We start from the raw sequence: 20,750 nt of genomic DNA on the forward strand, positions 1-20,750 counted from the left end.
ACCTGTCCAGCTCTTGGCTCCATCCCTCCCCCTCCTGTCTTCTCCTATCATTTTGGATCTCCCCCTCCCCCTCCCACTTTCAAATCTCTTACTAACTCTTCCTTCAGTTAGTCTGACGAAGGGTCTCGGCCCGAAACGTCGACTGTACCTCTTCCTAGAGATGCTGCCTGGCCTGCTGCATTCACCAGCAACTTTGATGTGTGTTGCAGAGAGACTTAGATAGTTTAGGGGAATTGGCAAAGAAGTGGCAAATGAAATACAATGTTGGAAAGTGTATGGTCATGCACTTTGGCAGAAGAAATAAATGAGCAGACTATTATTTAGATGGGGAGAGAATTCAAAATGCAGAGATGCAAAGGGACTTGGGAGTCCTTGTGCAGGATACCCTAAAGGTTAACCTCCAGGTTGAGTCGGTGGTGAAGAAGGCGAATGTAATGTAGGCATTTGTTTCAAGAAGTATAGAGTATAAGAGCAGGGATGTGATGTTGAGGCTCTATAAGACACTCATGAGACCACACTTGGAGTATTGTGTACAGTTTTGGGCTCCTTATTTTGGAAAGGATATTCTGACATTGGAGAGGGTATAGAGAAGATTCACAAGAATGATTCCAGGAATGAAAGGGTTACCATATGAGGAACGTCTGGCAGCTCTTGGGCTGGAGTTCAGGAAAATGAGGGGGAATCTCATAGAAACATTCTGAATGTTAAAAGGCCTGAACAAATTAGATATGGCAAAGTTATTTCCCATCATAGGGGAGTCTAGGACAAGAGGGCACAGTTTCAGGATTGAAGGACATCCATTTAGAAAAGAGATGCAGAGAAATTACTTTAGTCAGAGGGTGGTAAATCTGTGGAATTTGTTGCCATGAGCGGCTGTGGAGGCCAAGTCATTGGGTGCATTTAAGGCAGAGATAGATAGGTTCTTGATTAGCCAGGGCATCATCAAGGGTATGGGGAGAAGGCATGGGAATAGGGATGACTGGAAGAATTAGATCAGCCCATGATTGAATGGTGGAGCAGACTTGATGGGCTGAATGGCCTACTTCTGCTCCTATATCTTATGGTCTTGTGGTCTTTTTAGCTTATAGGAATTGTACCTGTGTTTTGGAAATTGTTTGTCTTTTAGAAATCATTTATAATTTGGAAAGCTTATATAAGATGAAAATCCCCTGTGAGTTTTAAATGTGTTTTTAAAATTTTTATCTAAATTTAAACACTTAACATTAAAAAGAAATAAATTGTGTTTAAACTACTTCATTAGCTGGAAGTATGTCTGCTCAAATGTTGGGTATTGGCAGCTAACTCACTGTGGAGGATAAAGAAAAAAGTGATCTAGCCTTTAAAAAGTAGGTGGCTATAGTGTAACACCGTTTGCGAAGGTTCTTTTAGCTATATATATTGGGTAAGGCTTAAGAGCTTCATTTGAGTTCAGAACTTTGCGGACAGCAAACCCTGTACCATCTCAAAGTAAGTGTATATGCATAAATTTGAAATCTCCCTAACAAGGAAGTAATATGAAAAAGACGCATGATAAGGTATGAATAAAATCCTGCACGATTCAGCTTCCTCATTCTCTGAAGTTTCTACTTCAGATGTTGTTACCACCCATTATTATTCCATAGCACCTTGCTTGTCCAGTTCGATTATGAGCTGGGGAGGTTGAACAGAGCCTGTTACTAATTTCAGTACTGGACGTAATTGGTTGGAATATACTGTACATTAATATACAGGAAGGCAATGCTAGTACACATTAACCAATGCATTCAGTTAATACATTTTTGATTTTAAACCAGGCTGTTAGTCACATTCTGGGTTACAGAAGAACATAAGAAATAGGAGCAGGAGTCGGCCATCTGCTGCCTGCTCTGTCATTCAATAAGATCGTGGCTGATCTGACCATGGACTCATCTCCACCTACCTGTCTTTTCCCCATAACCCTCAATTTCCCTACAATACAAAAATCTATCCAACCTTGTCCTGAATATATATACTGAGGAAGCCTCCACAGTTCATTGGGCAGAGAATTTCACAGATTCACCACTCTCTGGGAACAGCAGTTACTCCTCATGTCCGTCCTAAACCTACTCCCCTGAATCTTGAGGCTATGTCCCCTAGGTGGCTTCAGTGGATAATTGACATATCAAATGTGGGAGGAAACTAGAGAACCCAGATAAAACCCACACAGTTAATTTGTGAATCCAATTGACCCCAGTAAATATGCTGCCTAGTGAAGCTAAGCACTCTGCACATGCTTCCTCAAGGGGCTTGTAAGTTAGTGTCATGATGCAATAAGTCTTTACCATATTTTTGCATTGTAACTGTGGAAACTGATTCAAACAGCTAATAATATTGCAGCCTTGGAATATTGCAGATAAATTCCCATTATAAAGAAATTTAAAATTGCAATGACATCTCAAACATAGAAGCAGCAGTAGACTATTCATCACATCAAATTATTCTGCCATTCAAACGATCATAGTTGATTGTTATGTTAATGTTGTCTACACATCTTCATTCCATATCCACAATACTTCTGTTTACCAAAGGTTGAAAAGTCTCAGATAGAAAGTTTTTATGGGAAAAAGTACCACCATCCTTTCATGTGAGGTAGTGATTTTTGACCATTTTTTTCAGATAGCATTTTTTTGGGTTTTAAGATTTTGTTTCCATGTCATGATCTTTTTTAACTACAAAAAAGACTTAGCTTTGTCCATTTTATCAATTTCTTTCAAAGCCATAAGCTCCTCAGTTGTTACCTCAAACCTTTTATAATCCACGAAACACAAGTTTCATTATCAACCCCATGGGACTATGCCTACATTTTGTTGAATCTAAGATGCTCTGTTTTGAAGATCAACATCTCCATTTTGAGTTGTACCTAGTCCTGTGCACAGTCCCTTGAGTTCTCACATGTACATGGAAACATACAGTGAATTGCATCGTTTTGCATCAAATCAAATCAATGAAGATTGTCCTGGGCAGCCCTTCACAAGTGTCGCCATGGTTCCACTCCGACATAGAATGCCTACAACTTACTAACCCTAAGCTGTACATCCTTGGAGTGTGGGAGGAAACCGGAGCACCTGGAGGAAACCCACGCAGTTCCGAGGAGAAAGTAGAAACTCCTTACAGGCAGTGGCAGAAATTGAACCCCGATCTTACAGCTGGCTGCTGTAAAGTGTTGTGCTAACCACTAGGCTACCGTGAAGCCACAGATCTAATTGAACTACAACTTTGTGTAGTTGAACCACTTCTATTTTATCCCTTCTGCTATAAAGGCTATATTTCCATTAGAAGCATTTTTCATGTTTGAAATGATAGTTGGTATGGGAACTGTACTTCCCTTAATCGCAGGACTCTGCAGAGAGTGGTGCGGACAAAACAGCACATCTGCAGTTGTGAATTTCCCATGATTCTGGACATTTACAAGGACAGGTGTGTAAAAAGGGCCCGTAGGATCTTCGGGGACCCAAGCCATCCCAACCACAATCTATTCCAGCTGCTACCATCTGGGGGAAGCGGTACCGCAGCATAAAAGCCAGGACCAACCGACTCCGGGCAGCTTCTTCCTCCAGGCCATCAGATTGAGGAACTCACGCTGACTTGAGTATATCCTATGTTACATTGACTGTTCTATTTATTATAAATTATTATAAATTACTATGATTGCACATGGCACATTTAGGCGGAGATGCAACATAAAGATTTTCACTCCTCATGTATGTGTAGGATGTAAGAAATAAAGTCAATTCAATTCAATTAATTTACTTGGATGTGTAAGTACATTTGAACCTGTGGCTTTCCAAGCTTAAAGTCTTTTCTAAAATGTTCAGATCCTTTTTAATTCAAAATGGATAGTCACTAGTTATCTGCATTGAAATCCATATTTCCACACATTGGGACTGCAGTGGTTCAAGAAAGCATCTCATCACCACCTTCTCAGGGGCAATTGGGGATGGGCAACAAATGCTGGCTTAGCTGGCGATGCCCACATCCCATAAGTTAATTAAAAAAATTAACTACCGATGTTTATTGCTAATTTCATGCTCCTTTTATAATTGGTTCTAATGTCACCAAGTTATTTTGTTATCAAAATAGAACTGTGACCTTTGCAATAGTTAAGCCATTAATAACTGTGATGTAACTTTAAGACCCTGGAACAAATCTTTAGATCATCTTTTGTGATATGTTCCGCATTAATGCATATTACACCTGAACTGATTTAGGAATGCTGTGTTCCTGTTCAAATAACCAGAGCTAATTACAGTCACACCTGAATCTCTTGAAGGGAAGCTGAAGATACCCACCATTGGAAAACCTTACATAGTATGATGTGTACTTAAACCAAATGATTGCATTGGTTTTGAAGTGGGCATCTTATTTCTTGGATGCCAGTTTCAAAATCTTATTGAGAACTGATGAATTGGTAGAACTGCTGCCTCACTCAGGTTCAGTCCTTTTCATTGAGAGGTGACCATGTGGAAATTTCACATTCTCCCTGTAACTATGTGGGTTTTATCCGGGTTCTCCAGTTTGCTCCCACATTTGATATGTTAATTATCCACTGAAAATTGCCCTTAGTGTGTTAGGTGTGTGGTAGAATCTGATGATGGGTGATGGGAGTGATATGGGAGGAATATAATGGATTAAGATCATAAGATATAGGAGCAGAATTAGGCTATTTGGCTCATCAAGCCTGCTCTGTCATTTCATTATGGATGATCCATTTTCCCTCTCAACCTCAGTCTCCTGCCTTCTCCCAATATCCTTTCATTCCCTCACTCATCAAGAATCTATAAGCCTTTGCCTGAAATATACCCAATGACTTGGTCTCCATAACCACCTACGGCAGTGAATTCCACAGATTCACCACTCTCTAGGTAAAGCAATTCCTCCTCATCTCTGTTCTAAAAGGATGCCCTCTACTGTATGATTAGAGTTAGCAGGTGGTTGATGTTCAGCAAGGTGCCAGTAGACTGGCAGATGTAGTTCCACGCTGTATCCCTCTGACTGTAGGAAGAGGTGGAACCCAAGGGCCCGACACTCAGGCTGCCCAGAAAGTTGTCAAACATGGTGCTATTGGGAGAAGCTGGAAAGAGAATTTCCCTCAGTGATGCTTAGAGGATCTGTCCCTACCTTACCAGAAGATTAATGACTTCACATATGTGGTAACAGTTAGCATTGTTGTATTCTGATGTCTTAATCCAGGAGTCAGGTGAGGAGGAAGGGAGGATGAAGGTCGAGACAGTTAGCAGGACTGTAAGTAAGAATAGAATGTTCATATCTAATTCCATTATTATCCCTCATCCCACAATGATCTAGCATCTTAACACTCAAATATTGAGTGTCCTTGTTCCAATTTCTCCTCCTCATCAGGTCAAGCTCTTTTGCCCTTCTGATTTGATATTGTCAAGACTAATCACCAGGCCACTCCCTAGTGACAGAACTGCAATCACCAGAGGAGGAGACAGTAGGGGTGAAAGTTATTTCCTGATTGGTAGTGCTGAACATGTCAAATGGTAAATTCTGTACATTCCATTCAATTTTAGAAATTCTGATCCATTGATTTTAATAGAAACAAACTTTGGAAACAGATTTCAATGCACAAACTTTAGCATATTAAGGATTTTACAAGTCTGATCCAAGAGTGAAATTCTAGATGACAGGATTGCTTAGTTTCATTTTCACTAGCTCAGCTCCTTTCATTTCACTTAGCACATAGGGTAGGAAAGAGAAGGGATCTGGACCTAGCGCATTTCCAGACAAAATTGGCCTGTTGTTGGATTAAGGGGAAGATGGAATAAGTAGCAGATTGTGGGGGTTAGGGTCACTACAGCTCCACTTCTGAGAACTCAGATGTTGGAGTGATCTAGAGACGCAAGTTTCAAATAGAGATGTTTGGAACTTGTCTGGCCCTCCTGAAGCCTTCTGTGAGGTGTTTGGGAGAAAAGGGTCAAGACATCCCCAAGGCTACTGATGGAGCCTGGAGTCGTTACTCCGCATCACTTATGGTAGTGGCCAACTCCCCATTGACACGGGGCACCAAATGTAATGCAGTGTCTGATAGATGACATTCCAACTTTGGTCGGAGCACACACAGAAACAATCTTAAATAGTAGTGCTACTTTGGACACTCTGATGCCATCACGGCTCTGGGTTTAATTCCTAGTATGACACCAGTGCCTCTCTTCCCAGTTCATAGATTTGCCAGTTGATTCCAGTGCCCTGTGAAGGATTAAATTTCTGTCAAGTCGAGGTGCTATGAGATGCTGTGGGCTGAACCAAAATGTCTACATCAAGAGCAGCACACAACAGGAGCTGGAGGAACTCACCAAGTCAGGGTCTTGATCTGAAATGTCCCTCTATAGACGCTGTCTGACTTGCCGAGTTCCTGCAAGTCCTTTGGGTGTTGCTCCAGATTTCCAGCATCTGCACCCTCTTGTGACTCCATCTAGATCAAGAGTTGCTCTTGAATCCACTACTTCAAGTTCTCCACTTGAAAGAAACAGCTATCACCAGCTTCATGAGAACCGTGTTGAAGCAGTCAGTCACACGTCCACACCGAGGGAAGTGTTGACCACCACGGTAAGAAGGCATCACCCACCTGCGCGTGGTTGGCCAAATGGTCGTGCCGTACTGTAATCGTGCGCATGCGGGCTGAAGCTGCGACGCGACAGGCTCCGCCTCTCCCTATTGGTTCCACCGCTGCCTCTGCTTGCTCTCCATTCAGCCGCTCGCCGCCAGCCAGGGTTTGAACCAGACGGCCGGCTTGACCATGACTTGGGGACGCTTCTTGCTGCTCTGCTCGGCCGTGTCCTGGGCCAGGGCAGCGGTGCCTGCTCAGCCCTCAGACGAAATCGACTTCAAGTACCATCAATACCAGCAGCTGCGCGACGTGCTGGTCGGAGTCTGGCTCCAGTGCCCCAGCATCAGCCGTATCTATACGGTGGGCAAGAGCGTCGAGGACCGGGACCTACTGGTCATCGAGATAACGGACAATCCCGGGAAGCATGAAGCCGGTAATGTGCACATTCAAAGCCCTGCGAGTCTGCGCATTAAATAGATTGCCATCAGAAAGATTATTTGATTGTTGACGAATCCTTATGTTAAAATTGTAGAGTGGTGGGTGCTTGTTCTGGGATATGACCCCGTCTTCTGAAGGTGGGTGGATAAGGGCAAGCATTCTTTGATGTTCTCAACCTGATGTGGTCTGTCCTATTTCGATAGTCACCCGATATTTTGTAATGACCGCTGATCAAGTTCCCTGCGTTAACCTTTACTAAAGGGTGCGTCGGCACCTGCCTGGTAGCTCGCTTCCATCTCACAGCTAATTATATGGCGCTTCACATTTAATGTACCTTGACATCATCCCTCTCCTCCCCGAAACAATCAGGTTAAGTTAAAACATGACGCTATTTAATTTCATAAGGAAGCCTTTCCAATGTAATTCCTTTTATATTAACATGGAGTACTCGAGATTGTTGCCAGTGCGGATTTAGCCATGAGAGTTTTTTTTGAGCATGTTATGACAGTCTTTTTGTTTGGGGCACCCCATACGATGGAAGGAGAAGTCTGTTATCTAAGATTATAAATTTAAATTTTATAAAGTCATAATCAATTTCTTAGGATCATTGGATTTCACGACGCTGAAAGAGAACCGGCCTTTTATGTCTATGTAAGCGAGTGACGAATCCCACTTCGCCGCTGCCACATTAGAAAACGGATGCAACAGAATCACCGCGGCGCATTTTTATAATGACAATGTGTTATTTTCGTTGTTGAGTCAATTTTCACTCTCATAAATAATGCATTTAAAATATCTGGCTCCAATTTTCTGCAAAATATTAATATTTACAAACGATGAACTGTGGAAAACACAATTTGAAAGCGTACGGATGTGTTGTATTAACTACAGTTCACGGCATTGCTTCTGGTCGGATTCAGTTTGCAACGTAAGCATTGTTTGAGGTGTGGGTTGCTTTACTGTGCAAACTTCACCAAATACGGAACGTGAGAAAATAATTATTTCAGGTTTAGTTCTGAGAATTAATTCTGCTTTAAAACAAGCTATTGTCCTATTTGGAAATGCCCCAAATATTTTAGCTCGCACGGCGAGTACAGGTTGTCGTTATGATTATTGACAATTCCTTGGTAAGGGGAAGAAAAAGCGATTGGTAATTTGGTATTTTTACTTGCATATACAATACTGTACTGAAAAAGATGCCCGACCTAACCGAAAGGGGGAGGAAAGCCGAGAAGGAACAGTTGCTTCCCAGTAAGATTTCAAATGGCCAGATTCTAGGCAACTGAATGCAATTCCCCCTTGTGAGTGGTATTATGTTCAAGAGTTCAAAGTAAATTTATTGTGGAAGTACATATATGTCACCAAATACAACCCTAAGATTCATTTCCTTTCAGGCATAATTGAGAAATTAATTTCAGTTGCATGTATCCTTGTTCAAATTAATGTATTAATTGTATCATCTTCCATTTCTCCCAAGTGTTTGTGCCAATTTAAAATGTTTCCATGCAGCAGTTTGTGACTTAGTCTCCTTAAGGTTTCTTTCTGAACTGAATGCCAAGGTACAATTTTAACAACAAACTTCAAACAGCATTTCAGAAATAGTTTGCTTTAATAAAAACACGTGCAGTCTTTATTCTGCCTGCAGTTTGGTGCTTACTGCAGTGCAATGAGAATGGACATATGATTCATGTGAGTGACAGACTAATGGTGACAGCCTGTGTGGCTGCTGAACATGAAGACCAACACAATTTAGAGCATAGAACATGCTTAAACCTCTTTTGATTTAAATAGAGTTTTTCTTTAATTATTCAAAATCTTGAGCTTTCAGTACTTGCAGCTTAGCACCCTCAGTGTTCTCCATAAACACAAAAGATTCTGCAGATGCTGGAAATATTGAACAACACAGGCAGAATGCCAGAGGAACTTGGCAAGTGAGGCATATTTATGAAGGCAAATAAACAGTTGATGCTTTGGGCCAAGACCCTTCATCAGGACTGAAAGAGAATGGAGCAGGTCAGAATAAGAAGATGGGGGGAGGAGGAGGAGAAGGAGTATAAGCTGCCAGGTGACAGGTGAGACCAGGTGGGGGAGAGGGTGTGTGGGTGGGGGAAGGGGGATGAAGGAAGAAGTTGGGAGGTGATTGGTGGAAGGGACAAAAGGCTGAAGGATGAATAAATCTAATAGGGGAGGACAGTTGACCATGGAAGAAAGGGAAGGAGGAGGCGAACAAGAGATAGGTAATGGGCAGGTGAAGAGAAGTTAACCAGAATGGGGAATGGAAAAAGAGGGAAGGAGGGTGAGGAAGGAGTAATTACTGAAAATTGGAGAAATCAATGTTTATGCCATCAGGTCGGAGGCTACCCAGAATAAATGTGGTGTTGCTTCTCTAACCTGAGTACAGCCTCATTGTGGCAGCAGAAGGGGCATAGACAGGCATGTTGGAATGGGAAAGAAAAGTCTAATCGAAATGGGTAGCTTATTCTGGCTTCTGCTCCCTTCCTTGCTGATCCTGACGTAGCGTCCTGGCCCAAAATTTCGGCTCCTTATCCCCGTCGACAGTTGCTGCCTGACTTGTTCAGTGTTTTTCCTCTGTCTGCATTCCCCACCCCTCCAAAAAAAACACATTTCCTTGACTGCTTCCAGTTACTAATTACACTGGACAACAAATTTTTTCAAAAGTGTTGCTTCCTCAGAATTTTTCTTTGTTTATGATAGACTGCTTGAAAATGAACACAAATATAATTTCAGACTACTTGTATCACGTAGGAATTTGGAGAAACAACAAATTAATTTTTATTGAATATAATGTGTTTAATTGCATAATGGTGCTGATGCTTTGCAATTGTTCAACTAAGTTAAAAATATTTTGTTAATGATTTTCATTTGTACTCAGTGTCTGAGGCTTCTCGCTTAAGTGTCCAACAATAATTCGCCAGCATTGTTGGATTCCAGTTGCCCTGGTATCTTTTCTCCATGACTGCAATGTCCTGGTGAAACCTTTCACCATGCTCGTCACTAAGAGCATCAAGTTTTGCAGGGAAGAAGTCTAAATGGGAATGCAGAAAATGAATCTTTAGTGACATGTTGCATGATTTTATATACTTGAAGCATGCTTTCAACCAGCTGCATGTAGTTTGGTGCTCTGTAGATGCCGAGAAAAATTTCAACAACTTCCTTGAATGCCTTCCATGTGATTTTCTCCGGTCCCACTGGGAGATTCTTCAAATTGCCTGTCATTGATAACCTGTTTGATTTGTGGACCAACAAAAATGCTTTCCTTAATCTTGGCATCAGTTATTCTGAGAAGCATCTGTCTTAAATATCAAAATCCTTCATAGAAATTTTTGTGTCTGGTGATAGCAAATTCCATCCTTACAGTCCTGAACCCAATAATTATTACTAAAACCTGTCCTGCCATGCAGCAGCCATGCCGCCTAAGCATGGCCAAGCATGTCTGGACAAGATAGGAAACTTCATAGCTTACATCATAAGCAACATTTTAATTGACTTGAATTATGAATTGAAATAATAAACATAACTTTTTAAAAAATGGTGCGTGATAGGGAAATTTCATAGTGATTTTCATGATCAGTAGCCCAAAATTCATAAGATACACCTAAAGGTATTCAGGAAGCAAAATCTTTGTTGTCCTGTGTTATATTTCAGTTTATTACTCACTCTCAGGTATTTAAGAGTATACTCACTAAATGTTGGTTAAGTGGGCCAGTGTGTTGAACAGATTGATCAACTAGTGACATAATGCAAGAATATGAAACAATAGCAGACAGCCCTTTGTTGTTTTGACGTTAAAAGATAGGGAGCAGTGAACAAATGAATAGAGTTTATTTTAATAAAATGTATTTTCCTTTTATTGCTAAACTGACTAAACTTTACGTTGTAACATGTAAATGATGTTTTTATTCCAGGTGTCCAGCATTCACAGTTTAAAGGGGAGCTGAGGGAAAACTTTTACACAGAGGGTGGTGGGTATGTGAAACAAGCTACCAGGGGGACTGGTGGAAGTGGGTGGAATTGCAAACTTTAGACTGGTAAATGCAGAGGGATATGGGTCAAATGCTAGCAAATGGAAATAACTCAGATAAGTAACTTAGTCAACATGGACAGATTGGGTATAAGGATCTTTTCCCATGTTGTCTGGTCCCATGTTCCATTACTATGGTATAATAATGAAGCAATAACTAATTTATTGATGGTAATAAAGCATTATCAGATTGTTGTGTTCATCTACAAGTAACATGCTACAGTTGGTGGAAATCTGAAATAAAAACGGAAAATACTGGAAATAGTCGGCAGTTCATGCAACATCGGTGTGAAGCTTAACCTGCTGAGCAGCTCCAACACTTTCCGTTTTTATTTACCCTCCCTTGGTTACCTCCCTGCAGGCAAGTCAGAAACAAAGATCTTCATCTAGTTAGTATAAGGTGAGCATTTCCCCAAAGGCGCATTGGAAAAACTTGTGTCTGACATGTTTTCTGTGATTTTTGTTGTAAATTCTGATGCAAGTTTGCCAGAGATTGGAGGTAAAATCAGACATTGTTCTGAATGGAAGCACAAAATTAGCAATGGTTTACCAGCAGCTGGCAATTGTCCTGAGTGTCAAGCAAACTGACCATGTAATGTCACTCGAGGCATGGATCATTCTGTTCCTCCTCCATCTTAACAAACATTATGCTTCTGGTGTTTTGAATGTAAAGTATGATATATTGAAGTCCTGAGCCAAAACACTTTAAAGCTAGAAGTTATATTTCTTTTGGTCATGTCTCTTCTATATATAATTTGGTAAATATTACTGATATTTCCCAAGAGGTGATGTAGGCAAAATTAATGAATCAATCAATATTTCCATGGGTAATAAGATATTCAACACTGATCTAAAAGAGTACTGAATAAATTAGTTGATAAATTATTGTCACATTGATTTTTTAAGCAATGGTTTACTCACATTGAATTGGAATAAGGAGGGTTGAGAAAGTCAGTTTAAGCCACTCTGAGAAAGTGAGTGGAAATTGTCGCAATGGCTTATTTTGGTCAAGTTAAGCAAAATCGTAAGTCATGTACAACAGGACATTATCCTTATTTTAACATTTTGTGAAGGCAAATTGTATTGATTGAACTAAACAAAACTAATTATAGTAATACACATCAAAGTTGCTGGTGAACGCAGCAGGCCAGGCCTGCTGCCTAACGTTAGTCCTGACAAAGGGTCTCGGCCTGAAATGTCGACTGCACCTCTTCCTACAGATGCTGCCTGGCCTGCTGCGTTCACCAGCAACTTTGATGTCTGTTGCTCGAATTTCCAGCATCTGCAGAATTCCTGTTGTTTTAATTATAGCAATGATGCAATGTATTCCAGTCCTGTGAAATGAAGCAGCTTAATGGTTTTACGCACTGGGATACAAGCAAAGGAAATAGGTAATTGGTTTCAAGGATAATGGGATATGAAGTGTTTAAGCCTATTTCAGAAGACATAAAGTGTGGATTCTCTTCATGCAAGGAATAGCTGATGAAGCAAAACTTGTGACAACATTGGCCTCAGACAGGAATTTGTAACAATTGTTTGGTTCCTTCCTAAATCGATGATTAAAAGGCCAATCTCTTTAATAAAGCACAGTGATAAAGGTAAATTCTCCTTCCTCATCCTTCCCTTCTACATGGATCGGTCCACCCTTCCAGTTTAACATTTACATGACACATACTGATGGCCAAGAATAACAGAAATTCTGTTTCTTCATATATGCGGGTGAGATGCAGCTCTATCCCACCTGCACCTCTCTGAACCTCCCCATCATTGCAGGAATTCCAAACTCATTTTCAATGTTTGATCTCTGCCACAAATGCTTTAATCCTCTCCCTTGCAGCTGTTTGGGATTGAATCCAATCATTTGTAACTTTAGTGTTATATCGGACCTCAATATGACTTATGACCACAACACATCAGTATATTCATTATTTGCACCCAGTAATGTGCCTGATAATTGGCGCTGTATCAACTCAACTCCTATTTAAATAAGCATGGCCTTCTCAGCGGATACGTTACTATCCTGGAACATCTGTAAAGTTTACATAATCGAAAACATTTTCCATATATTTTAATTTGCACCATTATACTGTATGTTCCCTAATTAGTCCCGCGGTTAATCCTATTTAAACAATATTGACTTTTGAAATCCTCATCTTTGTTTTCTCGCCGTGACCTCCTCTTTTCCACACAATCTTTGTAAACATGCAACTCACAGTGATACTATGCTCCGTGTCGATTTTAATTGCTCTGCCATTGACAGTAATAGCAATTCAAAATTCAAAGTAAATTTAAAATCAAGTACATGTCACCATATACAACCCTGAGATTCATTGTCTTGCTAGCTACTCAATGACTCCATAATAGAATAATAACCATAATACAATCAGTAAAAGACTTGAGTGTTTATCCAGTGTCCAAAAGACAACAGAATTGAATAATAATAATAATAATAAATAAGCGATGAGCCTTAAAAAGTGAGTCCATAGGTTGTGGGAACATTTCAATGATTGGGCAAGTGAAGCTGGGTGACATTATCACCTTTGGTTCAAGAACCTGATGGTTGAGGGGTATTAACAGTTCCTAAACCTGGTGGTGTGGGTCCTGAGGCTCCTGCACTACCTTCCTGATGGCAACAGTGAGAAGAGAGCATGACCTGGATGGTGGGGGTCCCTATTGATGGATGCTGCTTTCATGTGACAATGTTTCATGTAGATGTGTTCAGTGGTGGGGAGTGCTTTACCCTTAATGGGCTGGACTGTATCTACTACTTTTTGTAGAATTTTCCATTCAAGAACATTGATGTTTCCATACTAAGCTGTGATGCAGCCAGTCAAGTCAAGTCACTTTTTATTATCATTTCAACCATAACTGCTGGTACAGTACACAGTAAAAACGAGACAATGTTTTCCAGGACCATGGTGCTACATGAACAATTCAAAAACTACACTGAACTACGTAAAAAACACAAAAACTACACTAGACTACAGACCTACCCAGGACTGCATAATGTGCACAAAATAGTGCAGGTACTACAATAAATAATAATAAATAATAAACAAGACAATAGGCACAGTAGAGGGTATAGTAGGTTGGTGTCAAGCCAGGCTCTGGGTATTGAGGAATCTGATGGCTTGGGGGAAGAAACTGTTACATAGTCTGGTCGTGAGAGCCCGAATGCTTCCGTGCCTTTTGCCAGATGGCAGGAGGGAGAAGAGTTTGTATGAGGTGTGTGCGTGGGGTCCTTCATAATGCAGTTTGCTTTGCGGATGCAGCGTGTGGTGTAAATGTCTGTAATGGCGGGAAAAGAGGCTCCGATGATCTTCTCAGCTGACCTCACTATCCGCTGCAGGGTCTTGTGATCCGAGATGGTGCAATTTCCGAACCAGGAAGTGATACAGCTGCTCAGGATGCTCTCGATACAACCTTTGTAGAAGGTGGTGAGGATGGGGGATGGGAGATGGACTTCTTTCAGCCTTCGCAGAAAGTAGAGACGCTGCTGGGCTTTCTTTGCTATGGAGCTGGTGTTGAGGGACCAGATGAGATTCTCCGCCAGGCGAACACCAAGAAATTTGGTGCTCTGAACGATCTCTGGTCCTCCTGAAGTCAACAACCATCTCTATATGCTCTCCACTACACACCTACAGAAGTTGCCAAAGTTTTAGATGTTATGTGGAATCTTTGCAAACTCCTAAAAAGTAGAGGTGCTATCTTGCTTTCTTAGTAATCGCACTTGCCTAGGAGAGGTCCTCTGAAGTAATAACAAAGAGGAATGTAAAGTTGCTAACCCTCTCCCACTCTGATCCTTTGAGGACTGGATAATGGATTTCTGGTTTCCTCTTCCTGAAATCAGTAATCAGGTCCTTGGTCTTGCTGACATTGAGAGAGAGGTGACTGTCATGGTATAACTAAGACAGATTTTCAATCTCACTCCTAAATGATGATTCATCCCCATCTTTGATTCGGCCTATGACAGTGGTGTTGTCAGCCAACTTGAAGGTGGCATTGGAGCTGTGCTTAGCCACACGGTCATAAGTGTAAGGTGAGTAGAGCAGGGGGCTAAGCACACAGTCTTGTGGTGCCTCTGTGCTGATGGAGATTGTGGAGGAGATGATGTTGCCAATCCATACTGGCTGAGTTCTGCAAGTGAGGAAATCAAGGATCAATTTGCATATGGAGATATTGAGGCCAAGGTCTTGAAGCTTATTGATTAGTTTTGAAGGGATGGTCGTATTGAATGCTGAACTGTAATCAATAAAGAACATCCTGACTCACAGGCGGAAGTTCATATGTCATCACCAATCTCCCAAAACACCTAATCACTGTGATGTAAGTGTTACTGGGCGATAGTCATTGAGGCAGGTTACTGTATTCTTCTTGGGCACCGGTATAATTCAAGCCTGCTTGAAGCAGGTGGATATCACAGACAGGCAAAGTGAGAGGTTAAAGATCTCAGTAAACTCTCCAGCCAGCTGATCAGCATAGGTCTTTGGTAACTGGTCAGGTTCCCCATCTGGCCTGGATACTTTTCTTATGTTCACTCTCCTGAAGGCTGCTTGCACGTTGGCCTCAGATCCTGAAATCATAGGATCATCAGGGGGTTTGGGAGTTTGTGATAGTTCTTCCATGTTTTGATGGTCAAATGAGCATAGAGGGCATTGAGCCCACCTGGAAGCAAAGCCCTGTTGTTGCCCATGTTGTTTGATTATTGCAATTGCTGACATGGATCAAACTCCACAAACCTTTTCAAATCTCTCCTCTATTTTTACATTTTTGAAGCTCTTTCCTGTCTTTGACTTGACACCTAACATTCCTTGTGTGGTTCGACCATTAGAGACCCTAGGATATAGGAGCAGAATTAAGGAAATTGGCACATTGAGAATACTCTGCCATTTCACCATGCCTGATCCACTTTTCCTCTCGGCCCCAATCTCCTGCCTTCTCTCCCGTATCCTTTTATGCCCTGTCTAATCAAGAACCTGTCGACCTCTGTCTTAAATATACATACAGGCTTGGCTTCCACAGCTGCTTGTGGCAAAGAATTCCACAGATTTGCCACTCTTTGGCTAAAGAAATTCCTTCTCATCTCCTTTCTAAAAGGACATCCCTCTATTCTGAGGCTGTGTCCTCTGGTCTTGGATACTCCTACTGTAGGAAACGTGTTCTTCACATCCACTATCAAGGCCTTTCACCATTCGATAGGCTTCATTAGGTCAACCATCACTCTTTTGAATTCCAGTGAATACAGACCCAGAGCCATCAAACAGTCTTTATTTAACAAGCCATTTAGTTCGGTGATCCGTTTTGTGAATCTCCTTTGAATGCTCTCCAATTTCAGCACATTCTTTCTAAAATAAGTGGCCCAAAGCTCATCACAATACTCCAAATGAGGCCTTCCTCTCCAGGCTCAACCTGCAAATTAACCTCTAGGGAATCCTGCACTAGGACTCCCAAATCACTTTGCACCTCAGATTTTTGTATTTTCCCTCCATTTAAAAAACTCTTTCATTTCTTCTACCAAAATGCATGACCATACACTTCCCAACACTGTATTCCATCTGTCACTTCTTTGCCTAATCTCCTAATCTGTCCAAGTTCTTCTCTATTTCTATTTTCTCAAAACTACTTACCCCTCCACCTATCTTCATATCATCTGCAAACTTTGCAGCAAAGCCATTGATTGTATCATCCAAATCATTGACATAACGTAAAAAGAATCAGTCCCAACAGAGACCCCTGTGGGGCACTGCTAGTCACTGGCAGCCAACCAGTAAAGGTTTCCTTCATTCCCACTCTTTGCCTCCTGCCAATCAGCCACTGCTTTATCCATGCCAGAATCTTTCCTATAATACCATGGGCTCATAGCTTGCTAAGCAGCCTCATGTGTGACACCTTGTCGAAGGCCTTCTGAAAATCCAAGTACACAATATCCACTGATTCTCCTTTGTTTATCCTGCTTGTTATTTCTTCAAAGAATTCCAACAGATTTGTCAAGCAAGATCTTCTCTTGAAGAAACCATGCTGACTATGGCCTGTTTTATCATGTGCTTCCAAGTACCCCGAGATCTCATTCCTAACAATCGACCTCAACATCTTCCCAACCACTGAGTTAATGCTAACTGGCCTGTAATTTCCTTTCTTCTGCCTCTCTCCCTTCTTGAAGAGTGGAATGACATTTGCAATTTTCCAGTCTTCCAGAATCCAGTGATTCTTGAAAGATCATTACTAATGCCTCCACAATCTCTTTAGCCACCTCCTTCAGAACCCTGGGGTGTACACCACCTGGTCCAAGTGACTTATCTACCATGAGACCAATCAGTTTCCCAAGAACTTTCTCCTAGTAATGGTAACTTCACACAGTGAAGACTGATGCAAAATACTTATTCAGTTTGTCTGCCATTTCCTTATCCACTATTACTCCCTCTCCAGCATCATTTTCCAGCAGTCTGATATCCACTCTTGTCTCTCTTTTACACTTCATGTATCTGCAGAAACTTTTAGTGTCCTCTAATACTACTGACTAGCTTGCTTCCATATTCCATCTTTACCTTAATGACTATTTTAGTTGCCTTCTGTTGGTTTTTAAAAGCTTCCCAATCCTCTAACTTCCCACTAATATTTGCTCTATTATATGCCCTCTCTTTGGCTTTTATGTTGGCATTGACTTCCCTTATTAGCCATGGTTGTGTTATCTTGTCTTTAGACTACTTCTTCCTCTTTGCGATGTGTGTGTGTGTGTGTATATATATATATATATATATATATATATATATATATACTGTGCCTTCCAAATTGCTTCCAGAAATTCCAGCCATTACTGCTCTGCCATCATCCCTGCCAGTGTTTTTTTCCAGTCAATTCTGGCCAGCAACTCTCTCATGCCTCTGTAATTTCCTTTACTCCACTGTAATACTGGTACATCTGACTTTAGCTTCTCCTTCTCGTATTTCAGGGTCAAGTCGATCATATTATGATCACATGCTGTTGAGGATTTTTCTACCTTAAAGTCTCTAATCAATTCTGGTTCATTGCACAATGTCCAAACCAGAATAGCTGATCCCCTAGTGGGATGAACCATGAGCTGCTTGTAAAAAGCCATCTTGTAGGCACTCTAGAAATTTGTCCTCTTAGAATCCTGCACCAACCTGATTTTCCCAATCTACTTGCATTTTCTATCTCCCTTTCTAAGTTGTAGACCACATCCCAAACAGGAGAAAGTCTGCAGATGCTGGAAATCCAAGCAACGCACTCAAAATACTGGAGGAACTCAGCAGGTCAGGCAGCATCTATGGAAAAGAGTACAGTTGATATTTCAGGCTGAGACCCTTCAGCAGGACTGGAGAAAAAAAGCTGAGGCATAGAATTAAAAGGTGGGAGGAGGGGAGGGGAAACACATGATGATAGGTGAAACCTGGAAGGGGAGGAGGGGTGAATTAATGAGCTGGGGAGTTGTTTGGTGAATGAGATATGGGGCTGGAGAAGGGGGAACCTAATAGGAGAGGACAGAAGGCCCTGGAAGAAAGAAAATGGGGGAGGAGCACCAGAGCGAGGCGATGGACAGGCAAGGAGATAAGGTGAGAGAGGGAAAGAGGGAAAAGGGATGGGGAATGGTGAAGTGGGGGGGGCGGGGTGTGCCATTACTGGAAGTTTGAGAAATCGATGTTCATGCCATCAGGTTGGGGGCTACCCAGATGGATTATAAGGTGTTTTTCCTCCAACCTGAGTGTGGTCTCATCACGACAGTGGAGGAGGCCATGGATAGACATATGGGAATGGGAAGTGGAATTAAAGTGAGTGGCCACTGGGAGATCCTGCTTCTTCTGGCAGACGGAGTATTGGTGCTCGGCGAAGTGGTCTCCCAATCTACGTTGTGTCTCACCGATATAGAAGAGGACACACTGGGAGCACTGAACACAGTATATTATCCCAACAGACTCACAGGTAAAGTGTCGCCTCACCTGGAAAGACTGTTTGGGGCCCTGAATGGTAGTCAGGGAGGGGCAGGTGTAGCACTTGTTCTGCTTGCAAGGATAAGTGCCAGGAGGGAGATCAGTTGGGAGGGATGAAAGGACAAGATAGTTGTGTAGGGAACGATCCCTACGGAAAGCAGAAAGTGGTGGGTGGAATGATGTGCTTGGGTGGTGGGATCCCATAGGAGATGGCGGAAGTTACAGAGAATTGTGTGCTGGTGGGGTGGTAGGTGAGGACAAGAGGAACCCTTGCGACTTGCAAGAGGAATCATAACCTTACTACTGCTTGGGGTCTCTATACAACTCCCATCAAGGTCTTTTGACCCTTGCAGTTCCTTAGCTCTATGGACAATGATTCAACACCTTCCAACCCTATGTCACCTTTCTAATGATTTGGTTTCATTTTTTACCAATGGAACCACACCACCCCTCTGCCTTCCTGCCTGTCTTTTCAAAACAATGTGTATCCTTGGATCTTAAGATCCCAGCTATAATCTTCTTTCAGCCATGATTCAGTGATGCCTACAACATCATACTTGCCAACCTGCATTCATTGAACTTTTCCCGTATACTGCATGCATTCAAATATAAAACCTTTAGTCCTGTACTCACCCTTTTTGATTTTTGTCTGCCTTTTTATGTTGCAGTTCATCCTGTTGATTGCAATTTTGCCCTATCATCAGCTTCTCCTCACTACACACTGCCTCATTTGTAACCCAGCTACCTCATCTTCAGCACCATCACTCCAGTTCCCACCCCCTGCCAAATTAATTTAAAGCCACCCGAACAACTCTAGCCAACCTGCCCACAAGGATATTCGTCCCTTTCGGGTTCAGGTGTAACCCGTCCCTTTTGTATAGGTCATACCTTCTCCAGAGAGGTCTCAATGATCCGTGAATCTGAACCTCTGCGCCCCGCACCAGCTACATACTCACCTGCCAGATCATCCTATTCTTAACCTCATTGGCATGGGGCACAGGCAGCAATCCAGAGATTACTATTCTGGAGGTCCTGTTTCTCAGCTTTCTATCTAGATCCCTAAAATCTCTCTTCAGGACATCCTCACTTTCTCTACCTGTGTCATTGGTGCTAATATGTATTAAGACTTCTGATGGCGCACCCTCACCCTTGAGAATGCCATGGACCCAAACTGAGACATCCCTGATCCTGGCACCAGGAGGGTAACATACCATCTGGGTGGCGCTATTGCACCCACAGAACCTCGTCTCTCTTTATCTCCTGTCAACACAGGAATCCCCTTCACCTCTCTGCTCTTCTGAGCCACGGTACCAGAACCTGTGTCAGAGACCCTGTTACTGTTCCCCCACCCCCCAAGTAGGTCGTCCCCCTCAATATTATCTAAGTTATATATTTATTATTGAGGGGAATATCCACTGGTGTACTCTGCACTGGCTGTGCATTTTCCCTCCTTCTCTTGACAGTCACCCAGTTACCTGCCTCCTGCAACCTAGGGACGACCACCTCCCTGTAGCTCCTGTCTATCACCTCCTTGTTCTCCTGTATGAGTCAAAGGTCATCGATCTACAGCTCTGGTTCTACATTCTCTCAGGAGCTGCAGCTCAGTGCACCTGGTGCAAATGTGTTCCTCCCCTCCCCCACTTTCTTATTCTCCCTTCTCATCTTTTTTTTTTATCTCCAGTCTTGATGAAGGGTCTCAGCCCGAAACATCGACTGTTTACTTTTTTCCATAGATGCT

The 20,750-nt window shown here is 42.1% G+C and overlaps 1 protein-coding gene across 1 annotated transcript in view; it reads left to right on the forward strand.

Moving 5' to 3' along the window:
• Positions 1-6,701: 6,701 nt before the first annotated feature.
• Positions 6,702-20,750, forward strand: part of cpe (carboxypeptidase E) — a 145,230-nt gene continuing 131,181 nt past the window's right edge. The window contains exon 1 of the mRNA XM_072254684.1: positions 6,702-7,019. Within this exon, the coding sequence (XP_072110785.1) occupies positions 6,776-7,019 (244 nt within the window). The 5' untranslated portion in view covers positions 6,702-6,775. The remainder of the gene's footprint in view (positions 7,020-20,750) is intronic.

The sequence above is a fragment of the Mobula birostris genome, chromosome 4 (genome assembly GCF_030028105.1).
Source record: "Mobula birostris isolate sMobBir1 chromosome 4, sMobBir1.hap1, whole genome shotgun sequence".
In the NCBI taxonomy this organism is placed as follows: Eukaryota; Metazoa; Chordata; class Chondrichthyes; order Myliobatiformes; family Myliobatidae; genus Mobula; species Mobula birostris.